At 39.4% G+C, this 20,191-nt stretch overlaps 2 protein-coding genes across 2 annotated transcripts in view; both read right to left on the bottom strand.

Annotated features, from left to right (window-relative positions):
- Nucleotides 1-4,622: 4,622 nt before the first annotated feature.
- On the bottom strand, nt 4,623-13,830 carry Ccer1 (coiled-coil glutamate rich protein 1). The gene has a single exon (XM_052753188.1). The coding sequence runs from the start codon at nt 8,880-8,882 to the stop codon at nt 7,638-7,640; it is 1,245 nt and encodes a 414-aa protein (XP_052609148.1). The 5' UTR covers nt 8,883-13,830; the 3' UTR covers nt 4,623-7,637.
- Nucleotides 13,831-14,110: 280 nt separating this feature from the next.
- Nucleotides 14,111-20,191, bottom strand: part of Epyc (epiphycan) — a 36,428-nt gene continuing 30,347 nt past the window's right edge. Inside the window, exon 6 of the mRNA XM_052753192.1 lies at nt 14,111-18,695. Within this exon, the coding sequence (XP_052609152.1) occupies nt 18,525-18,695 (171 nt within the window). The 3' untranslated portion in view covers nt 14,111-18,524. The remainder of the gene's footprint in view (nt 18,696-20,191) is intronic.

Genomic DNA, 20,191 nt, shown 5'->3' with positions numbered 1-20,191 from the left:
TTTGTGGGCTGTCTGTAAAATATATTTTAATTAACCAACATCCTTATCTTATTTAAAATATGTTACCTTTTTTTTGCATTTTTATGCTGAAAAAATTTGGGGCAAATTGGTGTACAAAGGTCCATTGAATTTATTTTGTATATGTTTGTGGTGTGTGTGTGTGTGTGTGTGTGTGTGTGTGTGTGTGTGTGTGTGTGTGTGAATGAGAGAGTTCTTCATTGTTTTGGTTTGTTTCAGACCAGCTATCTCAACTCGGAATGGAGCTCATCAGTAGCTGGCGAGCTGCCAGTGACCTCCAGGTATTTGCCAATCTCTACCTCTCCAGGCTTGGGGTTTCAGATGTACATATCTCTTCACCCAGCTTTTTACATAGGTACTGGGGATCAGAACTCAGGTCTTCATGTTTGTGAGGCAAGTACTTTACTGACTGAGCCATATCCACCACCCTTGAGATTTCTCACTGATGGAAATAAGACTATGCATTTCTACAGGTAAGACATACCTCTGCAAGTGTCCTTCACTTGGGAAATATGCAAGGCATAATTTACATAAAAGGAGATGAAAGAGGCTTGAACCTATGACTTTTCAACATAAACATCTGGAAGCCCTTGATTTAGGGTCATTTATCTTGCAAAAATGTGCAGTCACAAGTGAGTGATTGGAAAGCACAAATGCAATCGTGGTCTACACAGTTGAGAGCTTCTCTTCTGAAGGGAGACCCACTCATGGAGGTGATCATCTACCATGGAGAAATAGCTCTTTTCTTATTACTGAAAAAAATCTCTAGAAAAGAAAAAGTGCAAAGTCATCAGAGCTAGTGTTCACAGTTACGGAAGATTGCTGCTATGTAATAGTCTGTAGATCTTTATCATCCAATGGTCAGTCCATCTGCTTGGACAGCCTTCTCAATGCGCAGTATTCCTGTTGGAGGATGTCTGCTGTGTGCCTCTGTTCATGCATGGAGCTGTACATAGTGATTTTTTTAAAAAAATATATAATGTCTATGTGCTAACTATTGAATATATACTGAAGTAAAAAATGAGTCCCCAGAAAAATATTTAAATGTAGTTTGTTTCAGCAATAATTTTGTCTCAAATCCTTCTTCCTTTCACCCAGTAATAAAGCAATTATCTCTACACCGAAATGTAAGTAAGTAGAAAATTATATTCTACCTTTATTTCCTGTGTCCTGATGATTCCAAAATATCACCTTTAATTCCTTTTAACTGCATGAGAAGAATATACTCTAGCAACATTGACCACTGTATAGTAGCCTGGAGAGAATCAATCTTGCACATGACATGAAACTTCCATGTATATGAAGAGAAGGTAGCAATGTTGGTACATCTCTTAGGTGCCTATTTGTGGTGGGTCTCTGAAGAGACTTTATTTTGCTGCTCAGAATTCAGATAAAACTCAGATACATTGTTTCTAAATTAATTTATCTTTTCCATCCTTTTCTCCTTTCCTTCCTTTCTTCTTCTATCTTTTCATTTCTTGATGTAGCATCTGTGTTTGTGTGTGTGTGTGTGTAATGTGTTCTGTAGCTTAATATATATTTTTCTGATAAAGTTTTAAATTGGCTAACGGGAAATATATTCAAGTAGGAAAGCATACCTATAATTCCAAATTAAAAGTAGACAGCTGGGGCCTGGAAACTATTCCCTCATTTGAATTTTCCTTTACATGTAACTGGTAAGTTGTGAGGATGGCTATCTGCTTAACACTGATAATGTATGCCAAAGATCTTGTATATGCCCAAATGTATTTTGCAATATGAATTGTATGTTTCTATAGTCTTATGCTGAATGTTGATATTCTTCACCATTTTCACTGTATCTTTATAATAAATTTTTAAATGTGTAGCATAAACAGAATTTTTAACTATTACAAATGATCTTGTCATATTGCAAACTTGCATAACCCATACATTCATGAGTATTTTTAAGTGAATGTTTGTTGTAATTATTAATGAGATATAATAAAATTAGACTATTTTACTTGGATATTTTCTACCCAAAATATGTGTTTATTTAAACTTTTCTATATATGCATATATACACATACATATATACTGTCAATATGTTCAATTGTCTTCATATAACTTACACAAACCATTTAACAAGTAATAACTGAAATGCTTCCTTCAAATACCATCTTAGTTTTGGAAACTAATGCACTCTAATATCTCATGCTTATATAGAGTACAATAGATAAATCTTAGCACCTGTTATCGAAGTACAATGTTAGCTCTAAAAATAAAGGACAAATCATTCACTGGGTGAAGGGGAATTTGCACTGTAAGGAACAGAAAATGTCATCTAGGGAATGGATCCAACTATGGAAATGTGAATCGTTCTCCTAGTCTGTACAATAGTATATGAAGTTCTGAGCTATGCATCAGATTGCAGTTATACTAGGAAAAACAGGACAGAATCAAATGAAATATTCTGTTCAATGAGAAATATTAGTTGTTTTACAAGTAGTATTGGGATAATACATATCAATAGTCTTACTATGCATTTATTGATATTAAAACTAGCATGTATTAATGGCACCATTTTGTGTATTTGGTAAGTATTGGCCACTTGGTTTGATTAATCTCACTAGATTTCATGTAAATACTATAGGTGAGGAAAATGAAAAGCCATAATTTGGGGTAACCCCTCTGAGGTCACACTAGCAGCAAATTATATAATTTTTAAATGTATGAAACATGAGATTCCTTCAAGCTTTCTTCAATGGATCTAACTGCAATCATTTTGTTGGTTCATGAAGTTTAATTTAAATATCAAAGCACTAGGGCTTTTCATTTTTATAATTTTACCAAATCCTTAAACTAGATTTCAAGGTTAAGCATGCTCAAGCTTAGTTCAGGGTGACTACTGTGATAATGATAGAATAAGATTTCCTGGACTTTATTAATGAATTAGACTTATGTAATGTTCAGAACTCAAGGCTCATAACTTTGGCCATAAAATGTAGTTCAGCCTATAGTAATTTACATTGATTTATTGTCCATAATAAAACCCCTAAATATTGGGTATTTGCTCTTAACAGTAGATGTCTGTGACAATGGAGTGTTATCACTATGTTTGGGAAAACAGAATCAAAGACAATTGGCTACTGCCACAGGTCATGTAGGCACCAGGGTAACATACATCCAGGAGTTCTTACCATGTGCCGAATTCTTTTTCATTTCCTATCAACTAACTTTGACTTTCCCATTAATTATGAAAAATTAAGCATGTGCCTAACAGCTATTGCTGAAGCAGCTGGTTTTTGTTTTCTATGTATAGATATTTCAATTTAAAGTGACTCAGAAGTATTGCATGCAAATGTGCATTGCCCATTAGTATAAACCTGACTGACAGAAACATCATAGCTCTAACACTGTGTTATGATGAAAAATTACAAATTACATTAAGCCATTTCTTTGTCTCATCTACTCTCTTCCTCTATGGATGCCTATAAATTGATGCTTGTATCATTTATTTCATGCATACATATAGTTCTTGAAGCTGGCAAGACACAAGTTATGGTTCTTCCTTGTGTTTAATGAACCTGAATGTGTTGGAAATAGTATCTTCTTTATATACAGAGGTATACTTTTTTTAGGATATCATACTTGGAGATCAAAGTTGATTTTTAAGTATCAATTGTGTTTACTATTCTCAGAAAGCCAGCATTTCCACAGAAAAAGAGTCCTTTTAGCTACCGTGGAGACAAGATAAGAAATTCTATGGCTAGAAGAGGAAAATATTAGAGTATATATAATATAATTTATAAATTCTTATGGAAATTTTCTAAATTAAAAGTTTGATTTGATTTTCTTTAACAATAATAAGTAACAAAACAATAAAGACCAGTTTTACATAGTTGAGTATTTATTCCCACAACCTTTGTTAGGGCCCATATACTTTAATTGCTAATAACTATGTCTAATTGTCTTCATATAACTTTATACCAAATATTTAGCAAATATTCATGGAAGTTGAATCTCAAACAGACAGCAATGTTACTTGCTAAACCTAGATATAAGTGTTTTCTGACATTTGGTAAAATGTCTAATGGTAGCTGCCACTGTGCCCACTTGATCCACTTTTAAATGGCCTTAAGAATAAACTTCCAGCAGTGGTGGCCCACACTTTTTTTTTCAAGACAGGGTTTCTCTGTGTAGTTTTGTTGCCTGTCCTGGATCTTGCTCTGTAGATCAGGCTGGCCTCAAATTCACAGAGATCCACCAGGCTCTGCCTCCCGAGTGCTGGGATTAAAGGCATGTATGTGCCACCACTGCCTGGCCTGGTGGCCCACACTTTTAATCCCAGCAACCTCTGTGAGTTCAAGGCCAGCCTGGTCTACTGGAGGAGATCGGAACAGCCAAGACAATATAGTGAAAGAGAAACCCTATCTTGAAAAACCAGAGGAGAAGAGGGGGAGGAGAAAGAAGAAGAAAACAAGAAGAGGAAGAAGAACAACAAGGAGGAGGAGGAAGAGAAAGAGGAGGAGGAGGAGTTGAGAGAAGAAGACGAAGAAGAAGAAAGAAGAAGAAGAAGAAGAAGAAGAAGAAGAAGAAGAAGAAGAAGAAGAAGAAGAAGAAGAAGAAGGCCAGTACAATTTATCTCCAAACATAAACACTGGGTCTACTTGGAGCCACACTGGTGCTCTAGTTTGCTGAACCATCCATAGATTATCTGAATTATCTGTGTGGAGTTCCTGAATGGATGGCAAGAAGTAGATGCAACAATCATGCTAAGCAAGCTCAACACAGTTCATTGCATGACCTAGTATATGAAATGTGCAATGATGGGTATACTGTCCTGTCAATCACTCCATTTCTCAACATGGCTTCATTGTTTCATATTAGCCTGCAGGACCATCACAGTAGCTGATTATAAAACAAGTTTAGGTAGGGAGTCATCAGTGACTAGTTTTTCTTTCATTAAATTTTGCTCACATCTTTCAAAAGATACAGATAAGCACAGGGATTAAGTAGATGAAATGATGTCTGCCTACCTCTTTTGCTTCTTATTGGCTGCTTCTTCCTCCAGACTCTATTCCTTTGGTCAGGCCTCAGTTCCTCAGTGTCACAAGGCTCCTCCCAGCTGCTGGCCAGCTTAGACTCCAAACTCCCCACCCCCAAATACATGGCAAATATCCAACATCACTCTAAGGCTTCCTTAGGATTTGAGCTTTCATAATGTTTCTTCAGATGAAAGAGTTTTGGTTGATCATCATTGTGTCATATTTCACATTGTTTAGTGAACAATAATAAATAATAGTTCTGTACCTGTTGAACGACAGTCCCTAGATTACTAGAATGTAAACTCCTGAACAATCCCTTATATCCCTGTGGTATTTGAATAAGAATGCCTCCATTCCCCTGTGGGCTCATAGATTTGAGTACTTTGTCACCAGCAAGTAGCACCAGCAAGTCAAGGGTTAGAAGGATCAGATGTGGCCTTTTTGGAGGAAATGTGTCACTAGAGATGGGTTTGGGGGTTTCAAAAATAATAGCAGTCCTAGGTGCTCTCTCTTTCTCTCTCTCTCTCTCTCCTCCCCCCCATCTTTCTCTGTCTCTGTCTCTCCGCTCCCTCCCCTCCTCTCTCTGCCTGTGAATCAGGATGCAGTTCTCAACTACTTCTCTAGCACCTTGCCCTGCCATGCATGCTGCCTTGATCCCTGTCATGGTAATAATGAACTAAGCCTCTGAAACTGTAGGAAAGCCCAAATCAAAAGATCTTATAGGAATTTCTTGGACATGGTGTCTCTTCATAGCAATAGGCCAGAAACTAAGACAATCCCTAGTAGTTATGTAAAAAAGGCTCGGAGGCATTTAATGTCCTGAATTTAATTTTTTTAGAGGCCACAAAGTTGGGAAGATGTTATGATAATATGTCAGGGAACCAAGGGAGAAAATTCAGTTGGAGTGGATATGATCCTAATACATTGCATACATGGATAAAATTTATAAATAATAAAAATTTAGAATTTTTAAACTTAAAAGAAATACATCTTACAAGAAGAATTTGCGAATTTTCCAGGTGTAAAGACTGTAAAGACATTCAAACCTAAATAGATTTCTTGAAAGCTATGTGCATTTGATGTAGTGATTTTTCACAAACATTTTGAGCAAAGCCCATTTGAGTTTTGATGCGTAGGCAATGACCAGTATCAGGGGCAAAGGGTTTTGATTTCTCCATATATATATAGAGAGAGAGTAACTGTAATTGGAAGGCAAATGATGGCCACTTTGATAGGACACTTAGAAACTGAGTTATACAAAAAGTAATACTTTCTTAGCTTACAATTAAATGTTCCGTATTTACTGGTGTAGAGTTTTTTTTTTCTTCATTCTGTAAGACACTGGAGTGCAGCTGCATAGACTTCCGATATTTGAATACAAATAAGGATATTTTTAATAATTTTATTACTTAAGACCTTATAGTCCTGCAAGTTAAAAATCAATATCCAAGAAAGAGATCAACAAGAGAATTTTCTGATCAACCAACAAATACTAGTGTTTCAAGTTAAGAAGCCTCGCTGACAAGGTGGAATTCTGAAGAAGCTGTATTCAAATTCTTCATCTGGCTGATCCTGGACAAATGTTGTCAGCAGACCATATACAACCAGGGAAAAAACTCTTTGAACCAAAGCTGCTATTTGAAAAGATGTATTCTCCATATAGGTGGTAGTTTACAGATTGTCAAAAAGTATTCACACAAGCTCATATTTATACATCATTTTTACTCTCCTTCTTAAAAGAGACAAACTGGGAAACAAAATTAGATATTCCACCCCCGCAAAAGTCAACAATCATTTCTTTAATCCATTCTGCAAAACTATGTTTCTATTGCCTCTCAACGTATACAAGGAATATATGCATGATCAAGGCTTCAAAACCTAAGCCATGTGCCCTTGTTTGCAGTTACCTTGGATCTTAACTAGATGTGCAAGTTGACTTCTGACCATGGGGAATCCTCTCCATGCATGGATTATGGATTGTTGAGGCCATGGCAGATAACCAGTTCCACAGAAGCAACTTCATGTTCCTCTGAGGAAGATCCATAGCACTGTGGAACAAGGGATATAAATGAGCAATGCCACAACAGACTGGAAAGGGGTTACCAAAACACAGCCCTCAAAAATGAACTCTGAAGGTGGAAAATCTACAGCTGTAGAAAAATCCTGTTCTAAGTGCCCTCAGTAACAAGAGCACTGGTAGATAGACAGTGGCCACCATTTATGCTGTTTAAGCACATGACAGCCAAAAATCTGTTGATTGCAAGCTCATTAAGCTACTGTGTAAATTTAAATGTTTTTCGATATTGCAAAAATTTTGGACTACAAAGCCTCACTTGTCTGAAGAGGGAGACAGCAAATGAAAATATTCAAACTGTAGTAATAAAATATTTGGCCTTTAATCATTTCCAATAAAATATATCTGAAATATTCCCCTCCCCCACCCATAGTCATACACAAACACACCAATGTTTAAATATTTTATAATGGCCAACGAAGGTGTTTACATTGATGTTTATTAATGGGACTCACTTTTGAATTTGTTATTTAATAAGTTGTTAATCCATATTAGCCTCAAATCAGTTCCATTTCGTTTCTCAGTTCCCTTCCTGATGGCTAATGGCTAATGTCCGGTACCATAAACAGATCTGCCTCTGGCACATTGGGAATTATTTGTTCTTGGCTTAAATAATCATAGTTTATAAAGTTCTCTCTGTCCTCTTCGTCCCCTACTAGGATTGACAAAGGCATTCCCAGAGGCAAGAATTTGTCTTCCTCTCTCTGCTCTCCCTCCTCCAGCCCCTCCTCTTCCAACATATCCACTTCTTGGTCCTCTTCTTCTTCTTCTTCCCCATTGTCAGCCTCTTCGACTTCCTCCTCATCCACATCTTCATCCTCTGTGGCTCTATCCTCCTCGTCCTCCTCCTCTTCCTCGCTCTCCTTTCCATCACAAACCTCGTCATCACACTCATCATCATCATCAACACCATCACCATCACCATCACCATCATCATCATCATCATCATCATTTTTCTCTTCCTCCTCTACCCGCTGTGGGGTGGGAGACTGAATTTGCTGCACTGGAGCAGGACTGAAGTTTAGAGAGGAATCCTGCATGAAGCCATACAGATCTTCCGGCAACTCCGAGTCTTCCTCGACGCCGTTGTGGGGCGCCTCCTTGGCAGTGGAGCCTCCCGAAGAGGCCTGGGCATGCTGTGCCCTCAAAGCCGCTTGCTGGCGCTCCAGCTTCTCTTGCTGCCTCATGTCTTCGTAGACCTGGTTCATGATGAACTGGGTGGTGTTCCGGGGCGCTCGCATCCCGGGCGCCCGCCACCCGTAAAGGTTGACCGGCCGCAGCAGCTTGCTCAGGTCTATCGGTGGGTTCCTCGGGAAGGAGCGACGAGGGTGGCGGCGCAGGCCACGGCCCCTGCGGCCCCAGCGCTTCTTTCTGCCCGGGGGTCTCTCCCAACAGGGGTTCCAGGGCCCGCTCCAGCAGGAGCAGCAGCAAAGGCAGAGCGGGTGCAGACCGTAGGCCCGGATCATCTGCGCTGGGCACAGAGGGCTCTGGAATGCCATCAGGGGTGGGCGCCAGGGCCCTCCGCAGCGCCCCCAGTTGGAGTACAGGGCCCAATAGGGCCGTCTGGGTGGTTGGAACCAAGGGCCAGGGCTGTTCTGTTGCTTGGGTTGTTTCCTGGAAGCCTCGTACTCAGCTTTGGGGCCGTCGCGGTACCGCCTCTTGGACATTTGAGAGCCCCTCTGCCGTCGATGGTAGGAGGACCAGGTGCGCAGTGGGATGGAGGATGCCCAGCCGCCGCCGCCCAGATTGAGGGGATCCTCCCTTTCGTTGACCGTCTGGGTCATGGTTCAGGGATCCGATGATGGGTCAATCAGAAGAGCCTCCTCAGTTGGGGGTCCCTGAGTGCCACGTGCTCCTGCCTGTGAGCTCGCCTTCCCTCTTCTCGAGGAGGATCACCCTCTTTCTTCTCCACTTACTAGCTCTTCCTTCAGAATCACTGTCTTTCGCACCTGGGTTGGCTCGCCCAGGTAGTTTGGGTAGGGTAAGGATGGTGGGGGAGGAAGGTGTTGGTGGGCGATGAACTGTGAGAGCCACTCCCCGGGTCCCCCACACACCCGCCTCAGCCGAGGCGTGGGCTGGGGATGGGAGAGGCAGGGGTCGCCTGTTACCTTGCTCCTCCCTCTCAACCCAGGTGCTTCACCGTCGCCGTCCTGGCCGGACTGAATGGGCCTGGGCAGGGGCAGCCTTTAAATACCCGCTGGTCCCCCCCACCCCCACCCCGCGTGCCCACCGCGTCCTTGGTTGCCCAGGACGACAGCCAATTGGGGTGGACTTGGAGCTTTCTGTGAGGAGGGTGGGTTCCTGCCGGAACTAGATGTTCCATGAACATTCGCAAGGGGTCTTGTGACGCAGGACTTGAGGCAGAGGTAAAGGTGGGCAATGCTCGCACCCTGACAACGCTTGGGGGAGGAAGGCATTTGAAATTTTTACTTTAAGTCTGATGGGGAATGTTGGACTGTGGGCCTTCAGCTTCAGCAGAGAGGAATGGGGGAAGCCTAGAGCTCTGTGGGTGGCTACAGTAAAGGAAATCGGGCCCCCGTTTCTTCCCCGACTTGTCTAAGTTCAGAAGTTGGATTCATGGTACATGAAACATAATCACAAACATTTACAGTGTGTGCATCCGAAGCATGTAATGACCCATGCCTACTTCAAGAGATGGTTAGCAAGTTTCATAGACTCGGGAACTGAAGTGGCTTTGCCCAAGGTCGTGGAGACTGAGGGACTTCACAGCTAGCCTGCAAACCCAAACCTGTTTGACCGTAGAGATGAGTTCATAACATCGCTGCACTACCAACTCGTCTTTGGTAGACCCCTTGTGATAAGTAATGGAATACATATGAGAAAGCAACCTTATTAATTCTCATGTTCCACAGATGGATCTGTTGATTAAGCGTTATCGTGGAGAATGACATGAACTTGATTTTGAGAACAGGACTGATTCATGACACAGTCAAGACATGGTGTTTGACTCAGAAAAACGACTATGAATCATATTTATCTTTCTTTGTGAGCTCTTGGGTAGCCTGGGGTTCCTTGCTCATACTATGAGCATGGTTCTCATATATAGAATGTATTCCCTAGGGTTGGAAGGAAGACTGAGAAAAAAATGCAGGTATCCCTAAATATCCAGTAACAAACCATGACTTTCATGTTGACTTCTCATACAGAATATGCAAAAACGCCTGGCTCTATGTCTGAGCAACAATAGGCATCTCCACCCCTCCCTTCCCCACCTCAAGCCTTGAGCCCGTTTTTTTTTTGTTTTGTTTTGTTTTGTTTTTTTTGTTTTGTAATAACATCAAGGAAGCTTCCCAGGCTTGACCACAGAGAAGAAAAGGTACAATATTACTATCCCGTTCCTGTGGTGAACAGAACTGTGGGAAAGAGAACACTGCCCACTGGGAACACCAAGTCAATGCCAGAGGAGCAACATGTGCAAAAGCCCTGAAGCCCGCTAAGGTCGAGTGTAAACTGAAAATTGAGACATGAATGGGCTTTCTGGAGTCAGGATTCCAGTTGCCTTGGGGGTGTAGATTCCACAAAGGTCATTCAGCTTCATTTGTTCAGTGGCTTGCTTAAGGCAGCCTACTTGACTCAAAATGCAGTGATGACTCTTTTAGTCTGCAAGGATCCTCTTCTAGGGGCATACTTATAAGCTCCAGGCAGATAGTGTTACTGTTAACTCAGAATGGCACAGTGCTAGCCAAGATCTGTTTCTTAAAGGACTCAGTATGGTATTAAATGTGAGATCAATATGTAAATATTGATATATTGAAATAAATAAGCAATGTATAATATACAAATATATAAAAATAGTGTATATTTTAAAATATATAATATATATATACATTACTATAGTAAAATCTCCATTTTCTTAGTTTAAAAAGATGTGTATCATTTCTCCAATAATTTGTACTCCTCAGTTTTTGATCAGTTGATATGACTTTTAGCCAATAGTATTAGCATACCTTTACTAGTTGTATTGTCTACTAAATGTTTACCCTGTTCTTAAGAAAGCAATATATTGTAATTCATGATTTTAGAAATTTTCTTTTTCTAAATATATTACTTTATTAATTTTACTTTAAACGTGTGCCTGTGTGAGTATATGATACATATGAGCAGGTGCCTACAGAAGTCAGAACAAAGTGTTGGCTCATCTGAAGCTAGAATTACAAGTTACGGTGAGTTAAATCACGTAGGTGCTAGGCTCAAACCTATGGTCCTCTGGAAGAAGAGCAAGTACTCTTAGCCACCAAACCACATCTCTCACCTCTGGGTTTGCAGATTTTTCTAAACTTGGGATTATAGTAGAAGCTTTTTTATATACTGGAAGAGGAATGCAGCCAAAGCTCAAGGTGACTTACTGGTACAATAAACACTATAGTCAGGAGTATAATGGGGATTTTAAAAAACAGACATTTGTCCTTCATTTATGTACACTGAATGCTGACCAATGAATTTGAACTTACAACAAGATATATTTATGAGGTCCATATATTGTTTTAGTTGTCTCTTTGTATAATCAAATTATGACAGGCAAGGTTGCCTAAAGCAGCTTGAGTTCATATGTCAGCTTCTAATAATTAGGATGCCAGGAATGGTACAGCCCTCCTCTTCACTATGGATTGACACAAGCCGAAAGGAAAGGACTAAGTTAGATTGCCCCCTGAGAAACCAATTTGGGAAAATCCAACCACAAAATCATTTATGTTATTGGCAGAATTCACTCTTTTGTGGCTGTGGCTGAGGACACTGCCATCTTTCTGTCTGTTACCTAGAAGTTACCGTCATAACTCAAAGGCCATCTGCAAGACCTTGGAACCAAAGTTAGTCACTTGTAATGGACTCACTGTACATAGTTCCTCACTTTATTAAGCCAGTAAAGAAATCACTTTAGTTTTTCCTAGCAAAATATGCCTTGTATGCTGCATGTGTGTGTGTGTGTGTGTGTGTGTGTGTGTGTGTGTGTGTGTGTGTGTGTGTCAGTCTATTTGTCTGTCTGTCTGGCATAATAAAGGCCATGGCATTTTTAGAAACAGAGTCACTGGTGTTTATCTTATATTTTGTTTACTAAGTATATTAAGTAAATCCAATAAAATATATTTTATTTCTTCACTAGTATTCACGTTATTTGGACAGTTTTTTGCTGCTATGCAGTGACATAGGCTGGCGTACTTTATGCTACATTTTCAATTGAAAACATACATCTCTGTGCTTGAATCCTAACACTTGGTGGCAGTAGTAGTTCATCCAAACTCAGTCAGCATTAGTCTTTATTCAGAATAAACAGACTCACAAAGGCCTCATTTTAAAAAGTTGTACCTTTTGAATGACAATAGAATGATGATTTCTCTTTCCCCCTTTCTCCTTCTAGTTCCTTCCATGTACCCACCTTTCAACCCCTGTGTGACACCCCACTCTCAAATCGATGAGCCTTTCCTTTGATTCTGATCATTACACACACACACACACACACACACACACACACACACACACACACACACACACATATATATGTAAGCACATATATAAATACAATTTACTGAATCCACTTTGGGTTTTAGTGTATGTAGTTTCAGGGCTGAAACCATGCATTGTATTGGGTAATCAGTAAGGGGGCTCATCCCCGGGACAGGCTGATTCTCCGTCTCCCAGCAGTCATTGGTTGACTGTAGCTCTCTAAGGGTGGGATCCCCCATATAATCCCTCCCTTTCACGTTAGCATATCCACTGATACTGACATTGTTCTGGGCTTCTTTACATAGCCATTTCACAGCAGACTCCCTGGTAAACTGGTTCATACGATCTCTTTAAACCCTCTTCTATGATGTTCCCAGAGTCCTAAATGCAGGAGTTATGATATAGATGTAGCCACTGAGACCGAGCTCTCCAGTGTCTGTTCATCTTTGCATAGCGTGCAGTTGTGGTGTTCTCTGATGATCTCTATTTGCTGGAAAGAAGTTTCTTTGATGAAGAGTGGTAGCTACACTTATCTGTGGGTATAAGGGTAAGAGTTGGAATGTAGTAAGGAGTTATGCTGGACCAGCAGAGTGGTGGCAGTAGTTTCTTTTCTAGAGTCCCTGTATTAATTAAGATTACCATTGCTATGATGAAACACCATGACCAAAGGAAGTTGTGGATAAAAAGGTTAATTTGGCTTAAACTTCCATACCTTAGTCCATCAGTGAAGGAAGTTAGGACAGGATCTCAAACAGGACAGGAACTTGGAGGCAGGAGCTGATGCAGAGGCCATGGAGGAGTGCTGCTTACAGACTTGCTCTCATGGTTTGCTCAGTTTGGGCTTTCAAAAAGAGCCCAGGACTACCAGCCTAAGGATGGCATCACCCACAATGGCCTGGGCCCTCCTGTATCAATCACTAGTGAAGAAAATGCCTTACAGGTTGTTTACAGCCCAGTCTTATGGAGGTATTTTCTTCATTAAGGTTCCCTTCTCTCAGGTGACTCTAGCTTGTGTCAAGTTGACATAGAATTAGCAAGGACAACTGACCCCTTTGTCAACCTGACACAGCAACACATTCCTGTTAAGCCACAACCTTTCCTTTCTTGTTCATTTTCAAGATCACATATTAATATCAACATTAAATTATAAACATTCCAAATTTTAAACGTCCCGTGGTCTTTAAAAGTTCAAATACTTAAAAGTTCATTCTCTTTAAAATATCCTGTCTCTCTTAAAATCCAAAGTCTTTTCAAACCCATTATCGCCTTAAAAATAAAAAAATAAAAAAAAATTTTGGTTGTGAGCCTAGCCTTTAACGGCTGAGCTATTGGGGGGAAGGTGAGGGGGACAGGAGGGGGGAGAACAAGGGAATCCGTGGCTGATATGTAGAACTGAATTGTATTGCAAAATAAATTAAAAAAAAATAAAAAAAAATTATTGGAATATTTTGTTACTTCAAGAGGGAAGAAACAGGTACAGTCACAATCTGAACACAGCCAAACCAACCTCCTTTTTTTTTTTTTTTTTTTTTTTTTTTTTTTTTTTTTTTTGGTTTTTCGAGACAGGGTTTCTCTGTGTAGCTTTGCGCCTTTCCTGGGACTCACTTGGTAGCCCAGGCTGGCCTTGAACTCACAGAGATCCGCCTGGCTCTGCCTTCCGAGTGCTGGGATTAAAGGCGTGCGCCACCACCGCCCGGCCCCAACCTCCTCCTTAAGGCTCAGGACTGACTGAAGAAGAGAGGGCAGGAAGAATGTGAGAGCCTGAAGGAGTGAATGGCTACAAGGAAACATTATCTTCTACACAGAGCAGGGTAGTTCCACATATGAACTCACAGTGTTTTCAACAGCTTCTTCAAAACCGGGGCAAACCCATGTCAGACCAAATCCCAGGATGAGGAGAGGAGTCACGCAACCAATACACCCCCAGCCATAGCGCTGTTGGCAGTTACCAGCTGTGGGGAGAAAGACAGGCAGACTGCAATCTTGAAGAGTGTAACCCTTGATAAGCTGACCACTGTCTAGTGGCAGACCACACATCCAAGAATATTTGAGCAGCAAATATTGGTCTTGGAGGATTAAAAAAATGACAAAAAACCCCACAAAGATGTGTGAATAAGAAGGTTTAGTGGTGAATTGGGGATGATTTTCAGGGAAGGAGGGAGGGTGGGTAAAAAACGGTCAAAAATAGGTATTAATCTCTCAAAGATCTAATAAAAATATACTTTAATTGTTTGGATACAGGTGATTATGAATGGAGATGGAAAAATGGAGATGAGGTGGCTTTAACTGGGAAGGGGAGGGAGAACAAAACAGAAAGAGAAGGAGGGAAGAGGGGTACATAACACTAAGGATGTCTGAAAAAGACACAATCTAATTTTTATATAACCTAAAATTACACACACACACACACACACACACACACACACACACACACACACACGAGGTTAAGTCACTTGGGGTGATAGTGCTTCTCCCAAGAGAAATAGACTAACAAAAACCCAGTACCAAGCATAAGAAATCTCTGTTCCAGATATTGGTCAGGGGAGAGCAAGAGACTCCCAAAACATTATAGGCTATTGCCTTTACCTTTGGCTACTTCCCAGACATTCAGTGTAGGTCTTGCTTGCTGAAGACATCACATAATTCAGACACAGGATTCAGAGGATTCATGCTAGATCTGATTCACCAACCTCCTCCCTGAGGACTAAGTTCACAGTACTGGCAGGTGCTATATAAGCTTCAAAGACAGGAACACAATCAGTAGTCCTACCCAACTGTGGCTCTCGTGAACCACAACAAAGATTAACATGGAATTACATCCCTAGAAATGCAATAGTGGCATTTATAACTTGGCAGTAGCCAACATTGATCTAATTGAACATAAGACCCATTTAACAGAAGGGAAATAATGTCTGATTCTGGAAAATAATCCACTAACATGGCCAGTAAGGGCATAGGTCTTAAAGAAGATCCTTCTATCCACTTTCTAAGTATAATTCCTAACTGCATTTTAAATTCTTCTTTTTATACCTACAGCTAAGTGTAGCTCGAACTCAACATCAAAGGAGTTTATTTTTTCAGCAAATAGAGACCTTTACAGAAAGACACAGCTGGTCAAAATGCAATGAACAATTGACTCTAGGATGCCCAGCAAAAAAGTGATACATGTACAATACAACCCTTACACTGGAGGTCAAGGAACATTGACGAAGATGTGGTGGAAAGATTGTAAGAGAGCCATAGGCCTAGGAAGTATGCCACAAGATTGAGTCTCCCACATATGACAGGGAAGCTTGACACAAGAAATCTTTACAGTATGGCTGCTTAAACAAGAATGGAATAATTCTAACACCAGTTGAACTCCCAACATAGATGCAGGAAATCTCATGGGGCCCCAACCTTAGATAAAGAGCTGTAGACAATTAACAACTACTGAGAGAGGGAGAATCAGTCTTTCCCCAACAATAATCCCCCTGACTGGGTTATCTAATGCCAAGTGGTCGGCCTTAAAAGCATATAAATACATGTAACACTATGTGGAGTCAGCAAGTTGTATTTATTTATTTACTCATAGATATATAATTAATGGAAAAGAAGTGAGCATTTTGTGAAGGAGTGCGAGGGCTTGGGGAAATTTCTTATTCATTTATTTTGGGAATTTGCAAAGATATACGGCTACTTTACAAATTTGTGAGGTATGAGTTTTCCTATCTATGAACCATTAAGTCATTCTAAATTATACAGAGAAACTTAATTTTATGGTAAGTACAAAGAGTGTTGCTATTCCTTTCCAGATAATGCATGTATAATATATATTGTCATGCATATAGTATCATTCCCTATCACCTTTTGAAAATGCTATTAATCCTGCAATAACAATAACTTAGTTTTGAAAACTAAAAAAGCAGAGAGCGTTAACACTGGGAAATGTGTGCTCAGTACAGGAACTCAAGGAAGGAAACTGGAGTCAGCAATCATGGAGGAAGGTTTCTTACTCCTTGACCCACTGGGTCAGCTGCTTTTGTTATACAAGCCTATTTGCTTAGGCATGAATGGTGCTGCCTAAAATAGATTGGATTCTCCCACATCAGTTATACATCTCAAGAAAGCCTCTCCATTCAGAAAGGGGCAGACCTCCCATGGGCTTGAACAAAGCATAGCACATCAAATTGAGGCAGGATCAAGCTCCTTCCCCTGCATCAAGTCAGGGCAAAGCAACCCTGCATGGGGACTGGGTTCCCAAAAGCCAGCTCAAGTGCCGGGGACAGGTCCTTATCCCACTGCTATGAGCCTTACAAACAGACCGAGCCACACAACTGTCACACATATAGAGAGCCTAGGTCGGTCCCAGGCAGGTTCCCACATTAGAAAAACTGCTCTAAAATTTGAGAAATAGTTTTAATGTCTATAGGTATTGGATATATAAATGATAAGGAATATGAAGAAATTAAGTGATTTCAATGTTTTTGAGGAGTCCAAAGGAGACCCTGCTATTATTTTGTTAAATGCACATAATATCAAGTTGCCTTCTAAATAAATATATTTTATACCTATAGATTGGTGCAGCTCTCAGCCTTCATCAGAGACTTTTTTTTTCCCCAGCAGATGGAGATTAATATAGAGACATGCAACTGGTCAAATGAGAATAAGTGTTAGTAGTGCTCAACCCGAGGCACAGCATCCATACCAAACCTCCACCCTGCTCAAGGCTGAACCAAATTTATTTAGCATCTTTTGTGGAAATTTAATACCATTTATTAAGAACTTGAATAGCATTTGACCCAGAATCTTACTTCTATGACTTTGTCCATAGAGGTGCTCTCAAGCATATGGTTATGTGTGCTCAACATGGGCATTATTTACAGTTTTGGTGTAAATGCAAAATTTTAATATTCATGGAATGAAATGACAGCTTCTCAGAATGCCAGGGCCTGTACTCATATGGAAATGGCCCCAGGGACTATTTTGAAATTATATAAGCAAGGTTCTGAATACTTAGTATCTTTTGCACTTAAAAATGAATGTTCATGTGTACAGACATGTAACAGTACTGCGTGTGTGTGTGTATATGTATATATATACATATACTGTGCATATATATACATATATATATATATATATATATCACATTTGAAGACATATATTTCTATAAAAGGAGGAATTTTTTTCTGGGAGAAATTTTTATAGAGTTATATAAGATTAGTGACTGGAGCTTGGGGTCTTGTTCCTGAAGGCAAATCTTTTCCATTATTTCGGTTTTTAACCATATACTTACATTATGATTAATTTTCAAAGATTTTAAAAATAATCCACTCTCCTTATAAGGTTATTTTCTGCTCTTCCTTGGTGTTGTTACCACAGCAGCTTCAATATGTTGCATGTCCCATATATTATTTTCAAAGCTAGAGAAATACAGGCAATCAAGGGTGTAGAATGATGGGTCTTAAAGATGACAGATGTCATTAGGAAGCTGCACACCATGATTATAAGAAATGCTTTCTCACAAGACCATATATTTTTCAAACACATTTAATTTCCTTTGCTTTCTTACATGAAATAGGTGGGGACCACACACCAGTGAAAATAAAGACTAGAAAAATTCGATTAAAATGTGTACATCTTATCAACATATCTAAAGTATTCATTTCAAATGTTTTCTTTCTTACATATTTAATTTTATATAAACCCCTACAATTTTCAAATTGTACGTAGTTTGTAAGAGTAGCTGAAATTTGTTGTCATTTCATTTACTCTCAACATATTTTATAAGCTTATACCTAACTCATGTTTAGTTAAATTATTAAATCCTTATTTTATCTTAACACCCTTAGCTTATTGATTTATATAATCATGCCACATTCTTCAATGCATCTGAAATGCACTGAGTTTGTTTCTGAAGAGAGCTATGAGTCACTTGGCTACAAAAAGCATCATAATCATGACATTTGCCTAGCATTCTAACATTAGACAAAATTTCCAATGGGCAAACGAGGTAGACACATGTACGCTTGAGGAGTTTTGCTGAGGTTGATAGGGTTTCCATCCAGTCGAATATCCTCTAACGCCTTACGGACATAGGTTAAATTTTTAACATTACAGAACGTATCCTCATGCATTTCCAGAATGTTGTTATTCTAAAAAAGACAAAAAAGTGAAAAGACAAGACTTAACACACCTAAGGTTTTGAATAAAACTGCAGTCTATTTTGAGTCACCTCTTCTAATTCTTGTATGTATTCTGTCAGTCAAGACTATTCAGTATTTGATTATTATACACCAAGAATTGTTTGTGCCATAGGGATAAATTAATTAACAAGATAGATAGGATTTTACCAGTATGGAGCACATGGAGAATACAAGTAGGTGAGGAAGATTATTGGAGGAAAGAACTGATTCTAAAAATGATGAAAACTTTGAAGACATGGGCCTGGAGAGAGCCAAGGGAAGAATATCCAGGGAAGAGAAAAAACAAACACAAAGTCCCAGTCATCTGCATGGAGCTGCCTCTGCACAATGAACATTCAACTCAAGATGGCTGAAGGGAGGAAGTGAGAGACTAAGGAAGCAGATATTGGGGAAATGCACTTTTCCTTTTTGTCCCCAAGTAGATGTTGGGGAAATACACTTTTCCTCTTTGCCCCCAAGTCCTGGACAGCTACTGACATACTTTCTGTTTTCATGGATTTCTCTGTTCTGAGCATTTTACATATGTAGAATTATGAAGTGTTATCTTCTGAAAGAAATGCATATTTCCAAAAATATTGAATATTGGGAGAAAGAGGAGGTGGCCATTTCAAATTAGCTTAAGAGGCAGTGAACGTAAGTTCACTTAGCGTCATATCTTAAAATTTCATGTAGGTTATAGTATATGGTGGTGTTTCTTATGTTCTACTACCTGAGAGCATTGCATTAAATGTATTTATTCTCATTTATCCACTTATCTGTTAATGAAAAAGTGAATTCTTACCCAATACAACCATACCTTCTGGCTTTCATGAAAACAGTTTTCATGAATATTTGTATGCAAGTTTTATATGGAGATGTATGTTTCCTTTCTCTTTAGCACTTAAACAGATACCAAATCTTCGAGTTGTAACTATATTTTTTTTGTATTTGGAGGAAATCTTGACATATTTTCCAAGTAGCTACAATGTTTTACACTTGAATGGCAGAATACACATTTCCTTAAAACCTGACAAATAGTTGTAGGTATGAGTATTAGCTCATTGTAGACTTGTTTATTGCCAGTGTGCACAGATACAGTTGATCTTATAATATCATGGAATATTATATTATGGATTATGAGTCTTATAATAACATGGAATAATACAGCAATGTGTTGATCTTATAGTCTGTTACACTGTTGAGCCCCTATGCTATGCAAAGGGCTTAGTAAGTTCACTATAAATTGCTACATGCAAAACTTGTAAATCAATCTGAGAAGTGTGTGCATCTTAATAAACCAGTTTTCTGTTCTGTGGTATTAGGGTATTAGGACTTTATCTAGACCTTCTTACCTGTTCATTTGTGTTGTGGTTGTGATTGCACAATGTTTATCATTGTTTTGTTAAATGTATTCTATGTATTTAAGATGTGTGACATTTTTAAAGAGAATAATTTTGTTTGTGGTG

This window comes from Peromyscus californicus, unplaced genomic scaffold (genome assembly GCF_007827085.1).
Source record: "Peromyscus californicus insignis strain IS unplaced genomic scaffold, ASM782708v3 Scaffold_24__1_contigs__length_46423439, whole genome shotgun sequence".
Lineage (NCBI taxonomy): Eukaryota > Metazoa > Chordata > Mammalia > Rodentia > Cricetidae > Peromyscus > Peromyscus californicus.
Note: the sequence above shows the minus strand (reverse complement) of the source record. Positions and strands in the feature narration are given on the sequence as shown.

Coding starts and splice junctions, on each gene's coding strand:
- Ccer1 (XM_052753188.1), bottom strand. CDS start 8,882: ATGACCCAGACGGTCAACGAAAGGGAGGATCCCCTCAATCTGGGCGGC.